At 43.9% G+C, this 15,038-nt stretch overlaps 1 protein-coding gene across 34 annotated transcripts in view; it reads right to left on the minus strand.

Moving 5' to 3' along the window:
- The window catches only part of DLG1 (discs large MAGUK scaffold protein 1), a 408,238-nt gene that overhangs the window by 16,917 nt on the left and 376,283 nt on the right, over positions 1-15,038 (minus strand). For all 34 annotated transcript variants that reach the window (XM_075069025.1, XM_075069021.1, XM_075069020.1 and 31 more), the window contains 2 exons: positions 4,579-4,629; positions 229-330 (listed from right to left, as the gene is read on the minus strand). In XM_075069025.1, coding sequence (XP_074925126.1) covers positions 229-330; positions 4,579-4,629 — 153 coding nt within the window. The remainder of the gene's footprint in view (positions 1-228; positions 331-4,578; positions 4,630-15,038) is intronic.

The raw sequence follows: 15,038 nt of genomic DNA on the forward strand, positions 1-15,038 counted from the left end.
TAAATCTTTTCTACAATGCCTGAAAGCAAATATTTCCAGAGAATGTCTTCCATTTATAGTGTAAAATTGTTAAATGAGAAATGGATACAAATTTAACACTTAAATAATTTTAGGAGGTAAAGACATGTCACAATATAAAAATTATTGAGCTTCAACACAGAGAGGTCATGGAAGGACTATGACAGCACTTATTTGATTAAATTCACTATGGTATTTGCTGGGACTTACGTGGAACACATGATCCAAATTTGTCTGGAAATTCTGAGATTAAATCATCATTTATTCTGTCTTTCATGGGTCCCAAAACAATCACTGGCCGAGTGTAATTGACTGTCAAAGATAGATTGATATACTTTCTTCATTATAGTCTGATCATTAAAACACCTTCAAATTTCACCAAAACAAGCTTTATTATAATTGTGATTATAGATTACAGTTATATTATATTATACCATTAAGATACAGGAGTACTTGTGGCACTTTAGAGACTAACTAATTTATTAAGACACAGTTGAAACAGAACATTTATTCCTGGTGGGAGAAATTATTGAAGGTTGTAGGCCAATCTATACTCCTGGGGGAATTCTGTCTCACTGTGTGTGTGCAGAATTCATGTCCTCTGCAGATTTCTTTGCTTCCACACAGAAAAATGACTTTCTGACAGGGTAACAAAAGGACGCTGCAAGAACAGTCATGCACCACTCCCTAGCAGCACAGGTACATCGTTTCAGGTAGCCGGCAGAGAGATAAATCACCGCAGGGTTGGGGACACCCCAACCAGTGGTTCCTACCCTGAGCCAGGATCAGCTACTAGTCCCAGCCGGACTGGAGGCAGAAGAGGACTTCCTCTTCCCCTGCAAGGAATTGCTTGGGCTGTGTCAGACCCACCCACAGAACCCTCTCCTAGCTGCAGAAAGCTCAGCATCCTCCTTTGCTTCCTGACCGCATAGCTTCTCAGCTGTGGGGGGAGGGGGTCACTGTACAGGGAGCTGCTCCCCCATCCACCCAACCCCCATGCATCTGGACTTCCAATACCCAGACACCCTTGCCAAGCCTCACCCGGTACATCCAGACCCCTCCTAGCCCTTCATACCCAAATGCCACCCCACTGAACCTCAATCCCTGCATCTAGAGCCCCCCTGCACCCAGATCCCCTACCACCCAATCCCCACCCCTGCACCCAGACCACCCCCTGCTGATCTCCCTGAACTCAATCTGCCACCCTGATGACCCTACCCCCTACAACACCCTGAGCCCCCACATGCATAAGCCACACCACTGAACCCAAATAGCTGCACCCAGACCCCCCCTACCCCACCAAGCCCCACTCCCCCAGCACCCAGGCCCCCGGCTGATCCCCAACCACCTTCACCTGGAAGCCACTGCAGAGTCCCATTGCCCCTGCACCTGGAACCCCACTAATGAGCCTCTGTGCATCCAGATCCCCCCACACCTAGATGCCACACTCAGCTGCCTGCACACATTGTCCCACAGAGAAGCCTCTCACCTCACACCTGGATCCCCCCACACTGAGCCCCTCCACACTTGGTCCTGCTTGGCTGAGCCTGCGTGCTCAACACCTGGTGCGCCTGGCACAGAGCCCTAGGGTGTTTCCGGGGCAAGCCCAGGCCTTGTGCTTTGTCAGGGTCGGGTGAAGCCACACGGGTGAATCCATGTCCCGGGGATGGGGGGGACGAGGAGCTGCAGGGTTATTTTTATTATTTTTTATTTATTAACAAATAAAACTAGCAGAATTTTAAAATATTATGCATAGAATTTTTAATTTTTTGACACAGAATGTCCTCAGGAGTAAATCTATACTGAAGTCAACATGAGCTGCTGAGTGCTCCACAGCTTGGAAAAATTGATTACTTATTTACGTACTAAAGGGCAAGATTTCAAAAGAGCTCATCATCCAACAGCGACATTTATGAATCTAAATATAGTTGCTATATTGTCAGACTTGCTATTCTGAGAACAATGGGACCTGCAGGATGTTGAGTCTGATAAGATATTAAATCTGCATGTAATATCTTTGGGGACCAAATTGTATTACGTGTATGAATGGTTTATATACGCAACTCTGGGATGGCAGGAAGAGTTGCCACAGCTCTACTAGGAACTATGACCAGTGCGAGGTGATTAAAGTGAATCACTTAGGTCTTAAATACCTCCAGAGAGGTACCATTCTCTGAGGAGGGTTGCATATACTGGTTCAAACTGGATTTTGCAGACACCAACAGATAAAGAAAGGGCTTTTGATTTAAAGCCAGATTTAAACTGACTCAGTGCCTTCTTTCTGATACAGCAAATGGACAAGACCTTCTTGTCCAAGGGCCCTCAACTCTTGTGGAAGGCTTGGAAAGACTTTGGCCTATTGGGGCCTTATAAGAGAGATGGGTAACCTCTTGTAAGCTTTCAGCATGTGTATCAGAACTTCCTTTTTTAAAAAAAAATGTTCTCTCCAATAATTTTACCCTAACAATAAAGGTTCTTGCTTAGAAAGAGCTGCGTAGTAACTTGTAACTGCTGGCAATGCCCTCAGAGAGAGAAAACAAAGCACAGGTGCTGGCCTACAGGCAAACTGGCTTGCTGGGAATATTTCAGTGTAAGGCATTGGTCTCCACACAAGAGAGGTAATGGCTGGGAGAAATGCCTGACCAACCTAATTGTCTTCTATGATGTGATAACAGGCTCTGTGGATATGGGGAAAGCAGTGGATGTGATATATCTTGATTTTAGTAAAGCTTTTGATATGGTCTCCCACAGTATTCTTGACAGCAAGTTAAAAAAGTATGGATTGGATGAATGCACTATAAGATGGATAGAAAGCTGGCTAGATTGTCGGGCTCAACAGACAGTGATCAATGGCTCAATGTCTAGTTGGCAGCTGCTATCAAGTGGCGTACCCCCGAGGTCGGTCCCATGGCTGGTTTTGTTCAACATCTTTATTAAAAAGCAACAAAGTTCTGTGGCACCTTATAGACTAACAGACGTATTGGAGCATTAGCTTTCGTGGGTGAATACCCACTTCGTCGGATGCACGTGTATTCACCCACGAAAGCTTATGCTCCAATATGTCTGTTAGTCTATAACGTGCAACAGGACTCTGTCACTTTTTACAGATCCAGATTAACACAGCTACTCCTCTGATCTTTATTAAAGATTTGGATGATGGGATTCACTGCACCCTCAGCAAGTTTGCCGATGACACTAAGCTGAGTGAAGAGGTAGATAAGCTGGAGGGTAGAGATAAGGTCCAGAGTGACCTAGACAAATTGGAGGATTGGGCCAAAAGAAATCCCATGAGGTTCAACAAGGACAAGTGCAGAGTCCTGCACTTAGGAAAGAAGAATCGCATGCACTGCTACAGACTAGGGACTGAATGGCTAGGCAGCAGTTCTGCAGAGAAGGACCTAAGGGTTACAGTGGATGAGAAGCTGGATATGAGTCGACAGTGTGCCCTTGCTGCCAAGAAGGGTAATGTTATTTTGGGCTGTATAAGTAGGGGCATTGTCAGCAGATCGAGGGACGTGATAATTCCCCTCCATTCGATGTTGATGAGGCCTCATCTGGAGTATTGTGCCCAGTTTTAGTCCCCCTACTGAAGAAGAGATGTGGAAAATTGGAGAGAGTCCTGCGGAGGGCAATGAAAATGATTAGGGGGCTGGGCATATGATTTATGAGGAGAGGCTGAGAGAAATGGGGTTATTTAGTCTGAAGAAGAGAAGAGTGAGTGGGCATTTGATAGCAGCCTTCAACTACCTGAAGGGGGAGTTCCAAAGAGGATGGAGCTCGGCTGTTCTCAGTGGTGGCATATGACAGAATAAGAAGCAATGGTCTCAAGTTGCAGTGGGGGAGGTTTGAGTTGGATATTAGGAAAAACTATTTCACTAGGAAGGTGGTAAAGCACTAGAATGTGTTACCTAGGGAGGTGGTGGAATCTCCATCCTTAGAGGTTTTTAAGGCTTGGCTTGACAAAGCCTTGGCTGGGATGATTTAGTTGCTGTTGGTTCTGCTTTGAGCAGAAGACTGGACTAGATGGCCTTCTGAGGTCTCTTCCAACCCTAATATTCTATGATAGGAAGATATTAGAGTATTTAAAAACAAGTAATCAAGCTCTATGATCTGACGGGATTCAAATTCAGATACAACTCTTAAAAATAAATTATCCCTGTGTAAAGTCAGTGGTGTATAGATATTACTAGGGACGGGCACTCATTAGTATTAATAGCATTACAACGTATGTACTGGCATAATATTTTAATTCATGTACTATATAATAGATTTTTAGGGTGTTAAGTGTAATGTCAGTGTCTAGAGACACTTGGAACATTTTGTCTGGTAGCACCTTAAAGACCAACAGATTTATCTGGGCATAAGCTTTCGTGGGTCTGAAGAAGTGAGTTTTTTTACCCACGAAAGCTTATGCCCAAATATATCTGTTAGTCTTTAAGATGCCAGTGGTCTCCTTGTTGTTTTTGTGGACACAGACTAAAACGGCTACATCCTGATACTTGGAACTTTTTGATATCTTAATAAATGTATTTTTTTTTTAAATTTAATAGGTTCTACAACCTTCTTGTTGGCTGACTGGTTCATAAGACAAGACGTATTCTTCTTGGCCACCTAAAAATTCAAGCACATATGTAAGGAAATTTGCTGAAGTGGTAAGTAGCTTTTGTTTTAAAAAAAATTGGCATACATGTAGAAAACTTTAGTCATTTAATGAAAGAAAATTAGATCAGACAATCCTCAACAAAATATGTCATGATTATACTGATGAAGGAAGTTCTCTATAGAGTGCTACAATCAGAAAATCACAAATATAAGCCAAACAAAAATTTCATTATAAAATGGACATACCTGTTTTATTAAATACATAAAGTGTAAATAAACTTAGTTACAGCATGAAGATTTTTATGGGAAATGTTAGCATATTTAATTTACATCAAGCATGAGATAAGTGAAGTTTTAGGCACTATTAAATGCTCTTGCAAATGTTTTACTGAACACAATGCATGCATGCTGTCATTCACTGCTAGACGCAGAAGCACTTGCATTGAGATCCTTTCCACACTAGATAGTCAATATTTAGACTGTAGATTTTCTTGTTTTACATTTAAACAAAAAATGCCCCAAACCTGTATGACTGTCTTAAGCTGTTGCATAAGATTTTTCATAAATTGATATTTAGCCAAAATAGCTGTATATAGTACAGTTCTCAATTAAGAAAAGGCGTTTTTATACTGTATCTGAAAAATAATGTTTAACAACACATTTTATTTATGAAAAAGGAATTTTAAATTTGAACTTGGAAAGATGTAAATACTGAGACCGTTCTCAGCTCCGTAAAGCACATCAGCAGTGAATGAGAAAAAACATAACTTAATATTGACCTTCAATAGCTGCAGGCATTTAAATGTCAAATGCAAGCATATGAAATATACTTCAGCTGCCATCACTGCACTATTAAAGAGTTTAGTGTTCAACATGATGAAAATCTTTCACAATAATATTTTATTAAAATCTCTTAATCATGTCAGCTAATTGACAGACTATAAAATTAAAAATTCAAAAGCTAGCAATTCAGATTATACATTAATTATTCTTTAAATAAGATGTCCTTTTGAATATTCAACTAAGACAACTAATAACTTGCTTGGCTAATTTTTGGAGAACTCACTGAAGTTCATTATACACATTCATGTGTAATAAGTGACCCTAATCCTGCTACAATTGTATAGCATGGATGACATCTGAAGGTCTTTCTAAATTTATATATTGCTATAAATATCCCCCACCCTCTTTTATTTCAAAGCAGAGAGCATGCTTTTTTTTAAAAAAACACAAAATTTGTCATTTCAGAGGAAATGGACATTACTGACCTCTCACTGGAGGTTCTTCAAGATATGTGGTCCTATCTGTATTCCACACATGGGTGCATATGGGCACCAGGCACCTGAGTCTGGAAATTCTAGCAAATACAGTCTGTTGGTCCACATACATGCCATAAATTTTCTTGTGCTCTGAACTGAGGGCATAAAGAGCAGCGCAGACTGACACCTGTCCAGTTCCTTTTCTTATCGCAAATCTAGATGTGATCCACACCAGAGGGGACAGATGGTGGGTAGAGGACCACACATCTTGAAGAACCACCATTCCAGTTGTAAGTAACCAACCTCCATTTCTTCTTCAAGTGATAGCCTCTACATGTATTCCACACGTGGGAGATAAGTAGGAAGTATTCAAAGAGGAAATGGTGGGATGCAGATGTTATGGCTTTCTGCAAGATTGCTGTCGCCACAGCTGTATCTGTGGTAGAAGACTGGACCAAAGCAGTGTCTTGTAAAAGCTTGTAATGAGCTCCAGGTAGCTGCCCTATATTTTTCTACTAAAGGTATATCTCACAAAGATGCTGTAGAGGTTGCCTGTACTCTGGTAGAATGGGCTGTCACTAGGGCATCACTTGGGATCTCAAGCAGGTGGTGAAGTATAAAAAATTTACCCATTTCCCGAAATTTTACCAAATAGCATCAGCTTTGCATGCTAACTAAAACGGCAATTTTGCAGCAGATGGGAGTGTCTTGTTTTGTGGGGTAGGGGTGTGACTAAAATCCACACCTGGTATGGAGGCCATCGGGGCAGGAGGTGGAGTTTAGGGCTGGGGGTGTGGAATAGGATCAAGAGAATTGGCAGGGGAGAGGGAGATCCCAGCAGAGAGATGATGTTGGGGTAGACACCCAGAGGCTGGGGTGTGGGTATAGAGGCTGGAGTTGGGTGAGCCAAGAAGGGTAGGGGACGAGCCTTAACAGATGTAATTCAGAGCCCCAAATTGGTGGATTTCTGTGCCATCCTCCCACTCCACGGTAGCATCCTCTGGTGGTCAGGCTGGCCCTTCATTCCAGCCAAATGCCTGGGACTAAGCCAGCCCAGCCCTGCCTCATGCTGCCTCAGGTACTACTAGGAGATGGCAGCAAAATCCTGGGAGGCACCTGCACAGGCTGTGCAGTAAAAGAGGCCTGGCAGTGGCAACACTGTTCCCCAGGCCAACACTATAGTACCCCTTTCTCAGAACCAGCACCTCCAGAGCCAGCTCCAAGTCCTTGCATTACCCTTTCTCTATGTACAGCATGCAGGGAAACCTAGAAAGGCAGCACCACACCTGCTGACCATCAGTAGTAGCAGCCAGAGCTCCTCTGCTGCTGCTGTTCTCCCTAGGCGGGGAAAGGAGACCTGCCTGTTCAACACCGCTCTGCCTCTGAGGCCCCAGCAGCAGAACAACCAGCCTGGGGACACCAGCCTGGGGACAGTGTGTGTGGGGGAGGGCTTTGCCCCCTCGCCTTCCGCCCCCTCCCCCCCGCCCCGGTGGTACCCCTGGCTCTCATGCCCTCTGTGGCAGGGAGGGGGAGAATATGAGATAGTTGATAGCAAAGGGTAATGCAGGCTGAAATCCATTTAGAGAGCCTCAGGACAGATACAGCTTCACTCTCTACCTCTCTGTTATGGTAATAAAAAATCCTGGTGTTTTTCTAATTGTTTTTGTTCTTTGCATATAAAAGGATAGTGCCTGTCTGATGCACTCCTCACTGGAGGCTGGCAGCTTTAGAAAAAATACTGGTAAGTGGTTAGTTTGACTGATAAGAAACTCTGTAATTACTTTGGGGTGAATTTTTGGGTGAAGGCAAAGAGAGAGCTTTGCTTTATGAATAATAGTAAATGATGGATCTGCCATGAGTGCTCCCGGCTTGCTCACCCTTCTTGTTCATGTGATAGGGCCTAGGAAGGCAACTTTCATCCTGTGATGGGACATAGAACGGGTGGCTAATAATTCAAAAAGGTTTGGTGAGAGCTGACAGAACGAGGTTGAGGGCCCACTGAAACACTGGCCTTACCAATTGTGGAAAAGATTTAGTAAGTCCTTAAAGGAATCTAGATGTCATAGGATGAGTGAAAACAGTGTGATCCTCAATAGGAGGAGGAACAGCACTGATTGCTGCCTGATGAACCCATAGCTAACTGAGAGAGAGACCTGACATCTTAAAGGTAAGTAGGTAATCTAGGATAGCCGGGATCCCAGCGGACTCTGGAGATAACTGGTGTTGTCATGACCAAGAGGAGAAATGTTTTCATTTGGCTTAATAATATTTTATAGTCGAATCCTTTCTGCTCCGGTTGAGGATGGATTGAACTGCTATTGAACATGAATGCTGTACATCTGATGTCCATCCAACTACAGTACCAGGCCTTGAGTTGCACTGGCACCGATTTGGGATGCCTTATTGTGCCATTGTGTTAAATCAATAGATCCAGAAATGGTCAGATGTCGATGGATGGACAGGTCAAAATTCTCAGGAGGTCTGAGAATCAGCCGGGACTTGACCAACTGAGCTCAATAAGGATGACCTGAGCTCTGTCATGACAGATCTTTTGCAGGACTTGTGGTATCAGAAAGATGGGATAGGAGGTCCCTCCAGGGTAACAGAAGGGGACTGCCCTTTGAGCCTCAGCCCAGAGCATTCTGGAGCAGTAAAAGAGAAGTTTTATGTTCTCTTTTGAGGCAAACAGATCCCATGACAGTGTTTTTCCCACTGGCTGAAGATGTTGAGAACAAAACTGTGAATCTCCCATTCATGGTCTGTTAAAAAATATCTGCTGAGTGTCTGCTAGGGAGTTTTACATGCCTAGTAGATACACTGCTAAGAGAGTGATGTGATATCTGATAGTCAACATCTGGAGTTGGTGTATCTCCACACAAAGAGGGAGGGATCTTGTTTAAGAAAATAAGAATGGTCCTACTGGTGAGACCAAAGGTCTATCTAGCTCAGTATCCTGTCTTCCGACAATGGCCAGTGCCAGGTGCCCCAGAGGGAATGAACAGAACAGGTAATCATCAAGTGATCCATCCCCTGTCGCTAATTCCCTGCTTCTGGCAAACAGAGGCTAGGGACACCATTCCTGACCATCCTGGCTAGTAGCCATTGATCAACCTAGCCTCCATGAATTCATCTAGTTCTTTTTTGAACCCAGTTATGGTCTTGGCCTTCACAACATCCTCTAGCAAGGAGTTCCACAGGTTGACTGTGCGTTGTGTGAAGCAATACTTTCTTTTATTTGTTTTAAACCTGCTGCCTATTAATTCATTTGGTGTCCCATAGTTCTTGTGTTATGAGAAATGGTAAACAACGCTTCCTTATCTACTTTCTCTACACCAGTCAAGATTTTATAGACCTCAATCATATCTTCCCTTAGCCGTCTCTTTTCCAAGCTGAAAAGTCCCAGTATTATTAATCTCTCCTCAGATGGAAGCCATTCTATACCCCTAATCATTTTTGTTGCCCTTTTCTGAGCCTTTTCCAACTCCAATTTATCTTTTTTGAGATGGGGAGACCACATCTGCACACAGTATTCAAGATGTGGGCGTACCATGGATTTATATAGAGGCAACATGATATTTTCTGTCCTATTTTCTATCCCCTTCCTAATTATTCCCAGCATTCTGTTTGCTGTTTTGACTGCCGCTGAGTGGATGTTTTCAGAGGATGTTCCCCCTGCTTGTTTACACAGAACACAGTTGACATGGTATCTGATATTATTTGCATGTGACAGGATTGGCTGAGCGGAAGGAATGCACTGCAAGTCCAACGGACTGCCCTTAGTTCCAGTAAGCTGATGTACATCCCAGTCTCTTAATGGGTCCAAATCCTAGTGTGGTATGATTGTTCGTAAGAGCTCCCCAACCCAATATGGAGGCATCCGACCACAGTTGCCTCTGATACAAGGGTCGGGTCAGGAAAGGAAATCCCATCCCAAATTTCTCCAGCTTTGTCCACCAGGTGAGAGACACAAAAACCTTGGCTGGAACTGTTACTTTGACACTGACATTATCTTTTTCTGGTGAGTAGATGGATTGAAGCCAGGTCTGTAAACAGCAGAGTTGGAGCCTGGCAACGGGTGTAATGTGGATTCATGAGTCCATGTGGCCAAAGTTGGAAAGGCAAGTCCTGATAGTGGTATGAGGTTTAAGGGTGATGTGACATTCTCCACACCAAAGCACCCCATGCTTACCGTGGTGATGTAATGATGATATGTTTTGTACAAAATATGCCTTGTGAGGTATCATTCTCAAAGTCTTGATCTGCTAAACATGAATATTTTGTTGGATTGTACGTGCTGTCATTGTATACAAAGCTGTAAAGTTTTGCTGTGCATGTGTTACTGAAATATGTTGTGAAGTTGGAAACATCCACAACTAGCCTTTCAGATATAACAATGAAGAAGCTAGATAGTGCTAATAGCCAATCAGCAAAGACAGTGGATCTTGGAAGAGCATATCCTCAGACAGCCTATGGATAATAGCTGCTATGACTCAGCAATGCATGCAAGGGCATGTGGCCAGACCACATGACATTTAACTCCATTTTGGTACCTGTAGTTTCCCACAAAGGGGCTGGAAACTTGGCTTAGAACAAAGGGTAGAGTCTTGCCATATGGAGAGACTATAAAAGATGGGGCATGACATCATTTCAGAGGCTCAATCCCCATACAAGAGAACACCTGGAAACACCTGATGATCAAAGCCTGAATTGAGGGAAGGGCTGATTCCAGGCTAAAGTGATTTCTAGTCTGTGTATGGCAGCTTGGTGGACTGATCGTATCATTAGTCAGGGTGAGATACTGCCGATTCAAAGCCTATCTAGTATATTAGGCTTAGATTGCAGTTTTGTTTATTTCCTAGGTAATCTCCTTTGATCTGTTTGCTATCACTTATAATCACCTAATTAACTACAGAAAGATAGATTTTAACTTGTTTTGTTTTATTTTAACCAGTGTGTTTTTGAATGAAGTGTTTGGGAAAAATCTCAGCTCAGTTAACAAAGGTGTTGTGCATATTCCTCTTCATGTCGAGCGAGGGCTGAACTGGGTAATAAATTCATACGGGTCAGGTTTTTGACCAGGACAGCACAGTACAGCTCTGGGGTCCTAGGCTGGGGAGCTGGCGGTATTAGAAAGGGTAATAACCTCTCTATTGTTGATTCATGCAGTGGCTGGCCAGAGCCTGCATGTAACTGCAGCTGGGGATATCCCTGCCTGTGTGACTGCTGGTGGGAGTATAGGACTGGGAGCGGTCTGCAGCTTGTCACAGCAGCACAGTGTCAGAGGGAACCCAGGCTGGTGAGTCAGAGGGCTCAGTGGTACCCCAATTCCAGGTTGCACTCTGGGAGTGACTCATCATCATGATAAATATGGGGTGCTTTGGAGTGCAGAATGTCAAAGTGATGTGTTTTATTAGATTGCTCATGATGAGGAATCTCTCAGTGGGAAGATATGCTCTTGCTGCAGTCAAATCCAAGGTTGCTCCTATGAAGTCTAAGATCCTCCGGGGCTCAGAGTAGACTTTTTGTAGTTGATGGAAATTCCCAGGGAAGATGGAGTAGGAATGGTGTTGCTGACTAGCCTTCTGTGATGGACCTGCCTGTCAGAAGCCAGTTACTGAGATACAGAAAGCCAGTAAAACTATTTCATTTCATCCAAGCTGCTACTACTGAAAGGACATTTGTGAAGACTCTGGGTGATGCAGCTAGTGTGAATGGAAGGACCCTGAATTCAAAGTGGTCCTGCCCAATGAGGAATCTAAGAAACTTTCTGTGGGAAAGGTGAATATCTGAAAATGAACATCCTCCACCTTGAGGGCTGCAAACCACGTGCCCTCTTCCAGAGAGGGGATTATTGATGCCAGTGTGACCATTTTCAGATGAATACATTCAGCTGGTGTAAGTCAAGAATCAGTCTCCATCCACTGGATTTTCTTTGGGACCAAGAAATTTGGCAAGTAGAACCCAGTCCCCTGATACTGAGGAGGAATTGGTTCTAAAGCCTCTTTCTGAAGATGAGAGATTTCCTCATAAGAGTGGTCCCCGAGAAGGTGGTTTGTGGTGGGGAGGCAAGATAAACTTGATTGCACAGCTTTGGTGGTTATGATGTCTAGTACCCACCTGCCTATAGTTATTTCTGTCCAGTTGAGAGCAAAGTGGTAAGGTGACCACCAAAGGCGGGGGAGTAATGAGGCAGGGCATCAATGTCAGCATGCAGTCCTCAATCGTATAATCTAAAGAACCCCTTGAATATTGGGTGGTGGTTGTAAAGGTAAAAGAAGCCATCTATCTGGGTCTTTGAGTCCTTTGCTTCTTACATGGAGGTTCATGTGAGCATTAGGACACCTAAGGAGGTGGTCTGGGTCTATATTGTTGCTTATGATGTTTCCTTTTTGGGGCCGGGGTGTAAATGTCCAGGGAGTGTAAGGTTGTTCCAGAGTCTTTTAGAGTGTGCAAAGATTTCTCAGTCTTTGCATTAAAAAGGTTAGACTCACCAAGGAAAAGTGCTTGATGGTTTTCTGGATATCCCTGGGGAACCCTGAAGATTGCAACCATAACTCCTTAGGACTACAGCTGTGGTGATGGCTCTAGAGACAGTATCAGCTGTGTCAACTGCCTGTTGAAGTGATGTTTCGGTCATCAGCCTGCCTTTGACAATGAGGGCTTGGAACTGGGCCCTGTCTTGCTAAGAAAGTTTACCTTTAAACTCTGTACATTTGGCATAATTAAGGAAATCATATTTTGCATCATTGCTTGGTAGTCGGCAGCTCTGAATTAGAGACTAGCTGAAGAGAATATCTTCCTACCCAAAAGGAAGAGGCATTTAGTGACCTTAGCAGCTGTGCAATTCTTGGAATACTGAGCCCTGGACTTCTCTGTTGATGATTGCACAGGAGTTGGGTGCTGGATGGGTAAATATGGAGTTGGGAGCTGGATGGGTAAATATGGACTCAGCCTCGTTTGCTGGTACAAAATACCATTTCTCAGCTCTCTTTGGGGTAGGGCAACAAAAGGCAGGTGTGTGCCACATTGATCTGGTGAATTTCAGGATGGCTTGATTACCTGGAAGGGCCACCTTTGAAAGGCCAGAGGGCTGAAAGGTATCCAATAGACCCTGCTATGTGTCTTGAATCTCTCTGTGATGTATCTGCAGCTCAGCTGCTACCCTCTGCAACAACTCCTGGTACAGTCTGTGAACATTAGGTGGACAGTGGGATAAAGGGGCAACTGGTTCAATCCAGTGAGGAGGATGACTTACCAGTCAGACCTGGCTTGATGTCTTCTTCCTCCACAAATTCTGGTGGAGCCAGTTGTTACTGGTTAGGAGAGGAGGGTCTGTCTGATTCCTGCATACATCCCAGGTCTCTGTTGTAGGATCCATACAAGCCCCAATAAGACAAGGAGAGATCATCCAGAGGAGGAGGAACCAATGGCATCAGGTAGTAGCAGTCCCCTGGAAAATCATATTTGGAAGGAGGTGGGAGATTCCAATACCTTCTTTGATCTCCGACCAGCCTTGCTCTCCTTTTGGGGGTGGGTGGAGGAGTTTCATCAGGAGCGTCACATTCACTTGACAAGATGATAGGCATCTGTTCTACTGGCAGCACAGACGGAACCAGTGGGAGGATGTTAGTTATACACATCATAGTGGCTGACATTCCTGCCCTCAGGGTGGTTTCCCTGGGTGCAGGGATCTCTCTACGAAGAGCTGGATCTGATAGCAAGGGAGATTGTGGGCAGGGCAAAGTGAAGATACCCTCCAGCGAGGTGAAGGTTTCGGTCCTCCTTGGTTAGGGTCACCAGACAGCAAATGTGAAACATCAGGACAGGGTGGGGGATCACAGGAGTCTATATAAGAAAAAGACCCCAAAATCTGGACTGTCCCTATAAAATTGGGACATCTGGTCACCCTATCCTTGGTACCTGGGGGGGCTCCTGAGGAAGGTACCAGTGGATCAAAGTCATCCATAGGTCTAGTGTTTAGGGAATCTTGCATGGAGAATGTTGGATGGGATCCCAGCATTGAAATCCCAGACAGATGTATTAGGTTCCACTCCTCAGGTTTGTAGGATGGATCCAAAGCCAGAACCAATAACATCAGATTCTTCTTCTTTCATGCCCTTCATTCTTGGATAGAAGATTTAGGATTCACTGACTTTGACCGAGATGGAGAAAGATCCTCCCTCAGAGACATATCTGGACAGAAATATGACTATGTTCATGTCCCCTACTCTTGTGAGAGGGCTTGCTAAGCTTAAGAGTTTTTGCCTCAACTCTGGAGCTTGTGCTAGAGGGGTACTGCTCATTATTTGAGGCTGTTGTATGGGGTGGAGATGGGGTGTCTCCCTGGCCTGAACCTGAATGGGGTTTCATAGCCTTCTCCATGAGGTGCATCCACAGACGGAGCTCTCCTCCCTCCCGAGTTCAGAGAGGGAAAGAATGGCAGATACTGCACTTTGTGGCAATATCTCAAGGCAATAAAAGCAGCACCACCGGTCATCTCTGATGGAGAAGGAATCGGAACAGGGGAGATAGTTCTTGTACCCTGGAACTTTTGGCATGATCCCCCTTCGGAGGGAGAAGCATCCCGAAGTGAGGCGTAACTGTAAATTATAAAATAATAAAATATTAACTGCTAAACTATTTACAAATTATATTATTGTTTCACAAAAAAGGAAGACTGAAATGGACATGGGATTCCAACTCAGGTCATGTGGCACTAATGAGGAAGTGGAGAGACATTGATTCGCACTGCCCCTTTATGTCCTCAATCTGGAGCACAAAGAGAACTACTGCGCAACTGTGGATTCTGCTTGCTCGAATTTCTGGACTCAGGCGCATAGATACCCACGTGTGGAATACACATAGGGACCATCACTTGAAGAAGAACTGTCCTTTATTTTAGATTTTTTACTTTGTGGTCTGAGTCTATTATAGCAATAGATGAATGCATATCAATTTGAAATTTTTTCTTAATAGTTAAGATAAAAAACATGCAACTTGGAAAACTGAACACCTCAAAAAGAAACTCATGCAAATGGATTTAGAGAAAGACAGTATATATTTTCAGAATCTCTTTTAGGCTTGAGAGAGAAACAAAGTCACTCAACTATCAACTCAGCTATGAGGGACTCAAGCTAATATGTAATCAAATACTTTTTG

Source organism: Chelonoidis abingdonii, chromosome 8 (assembly GCF_003597395.2).
Source record: "Chelonoidis abingdonii isolate Lonesome George chromosome 8, CheloAbing_2.0, whole genome shotgun sequence".
Taxonomy (NCBI): domain Eukaryota; kingdom Metazoa; phylum Chordata; order Testudines; family Testudinidae; genus Chelonoidis; species Chelonoidis abingdonii.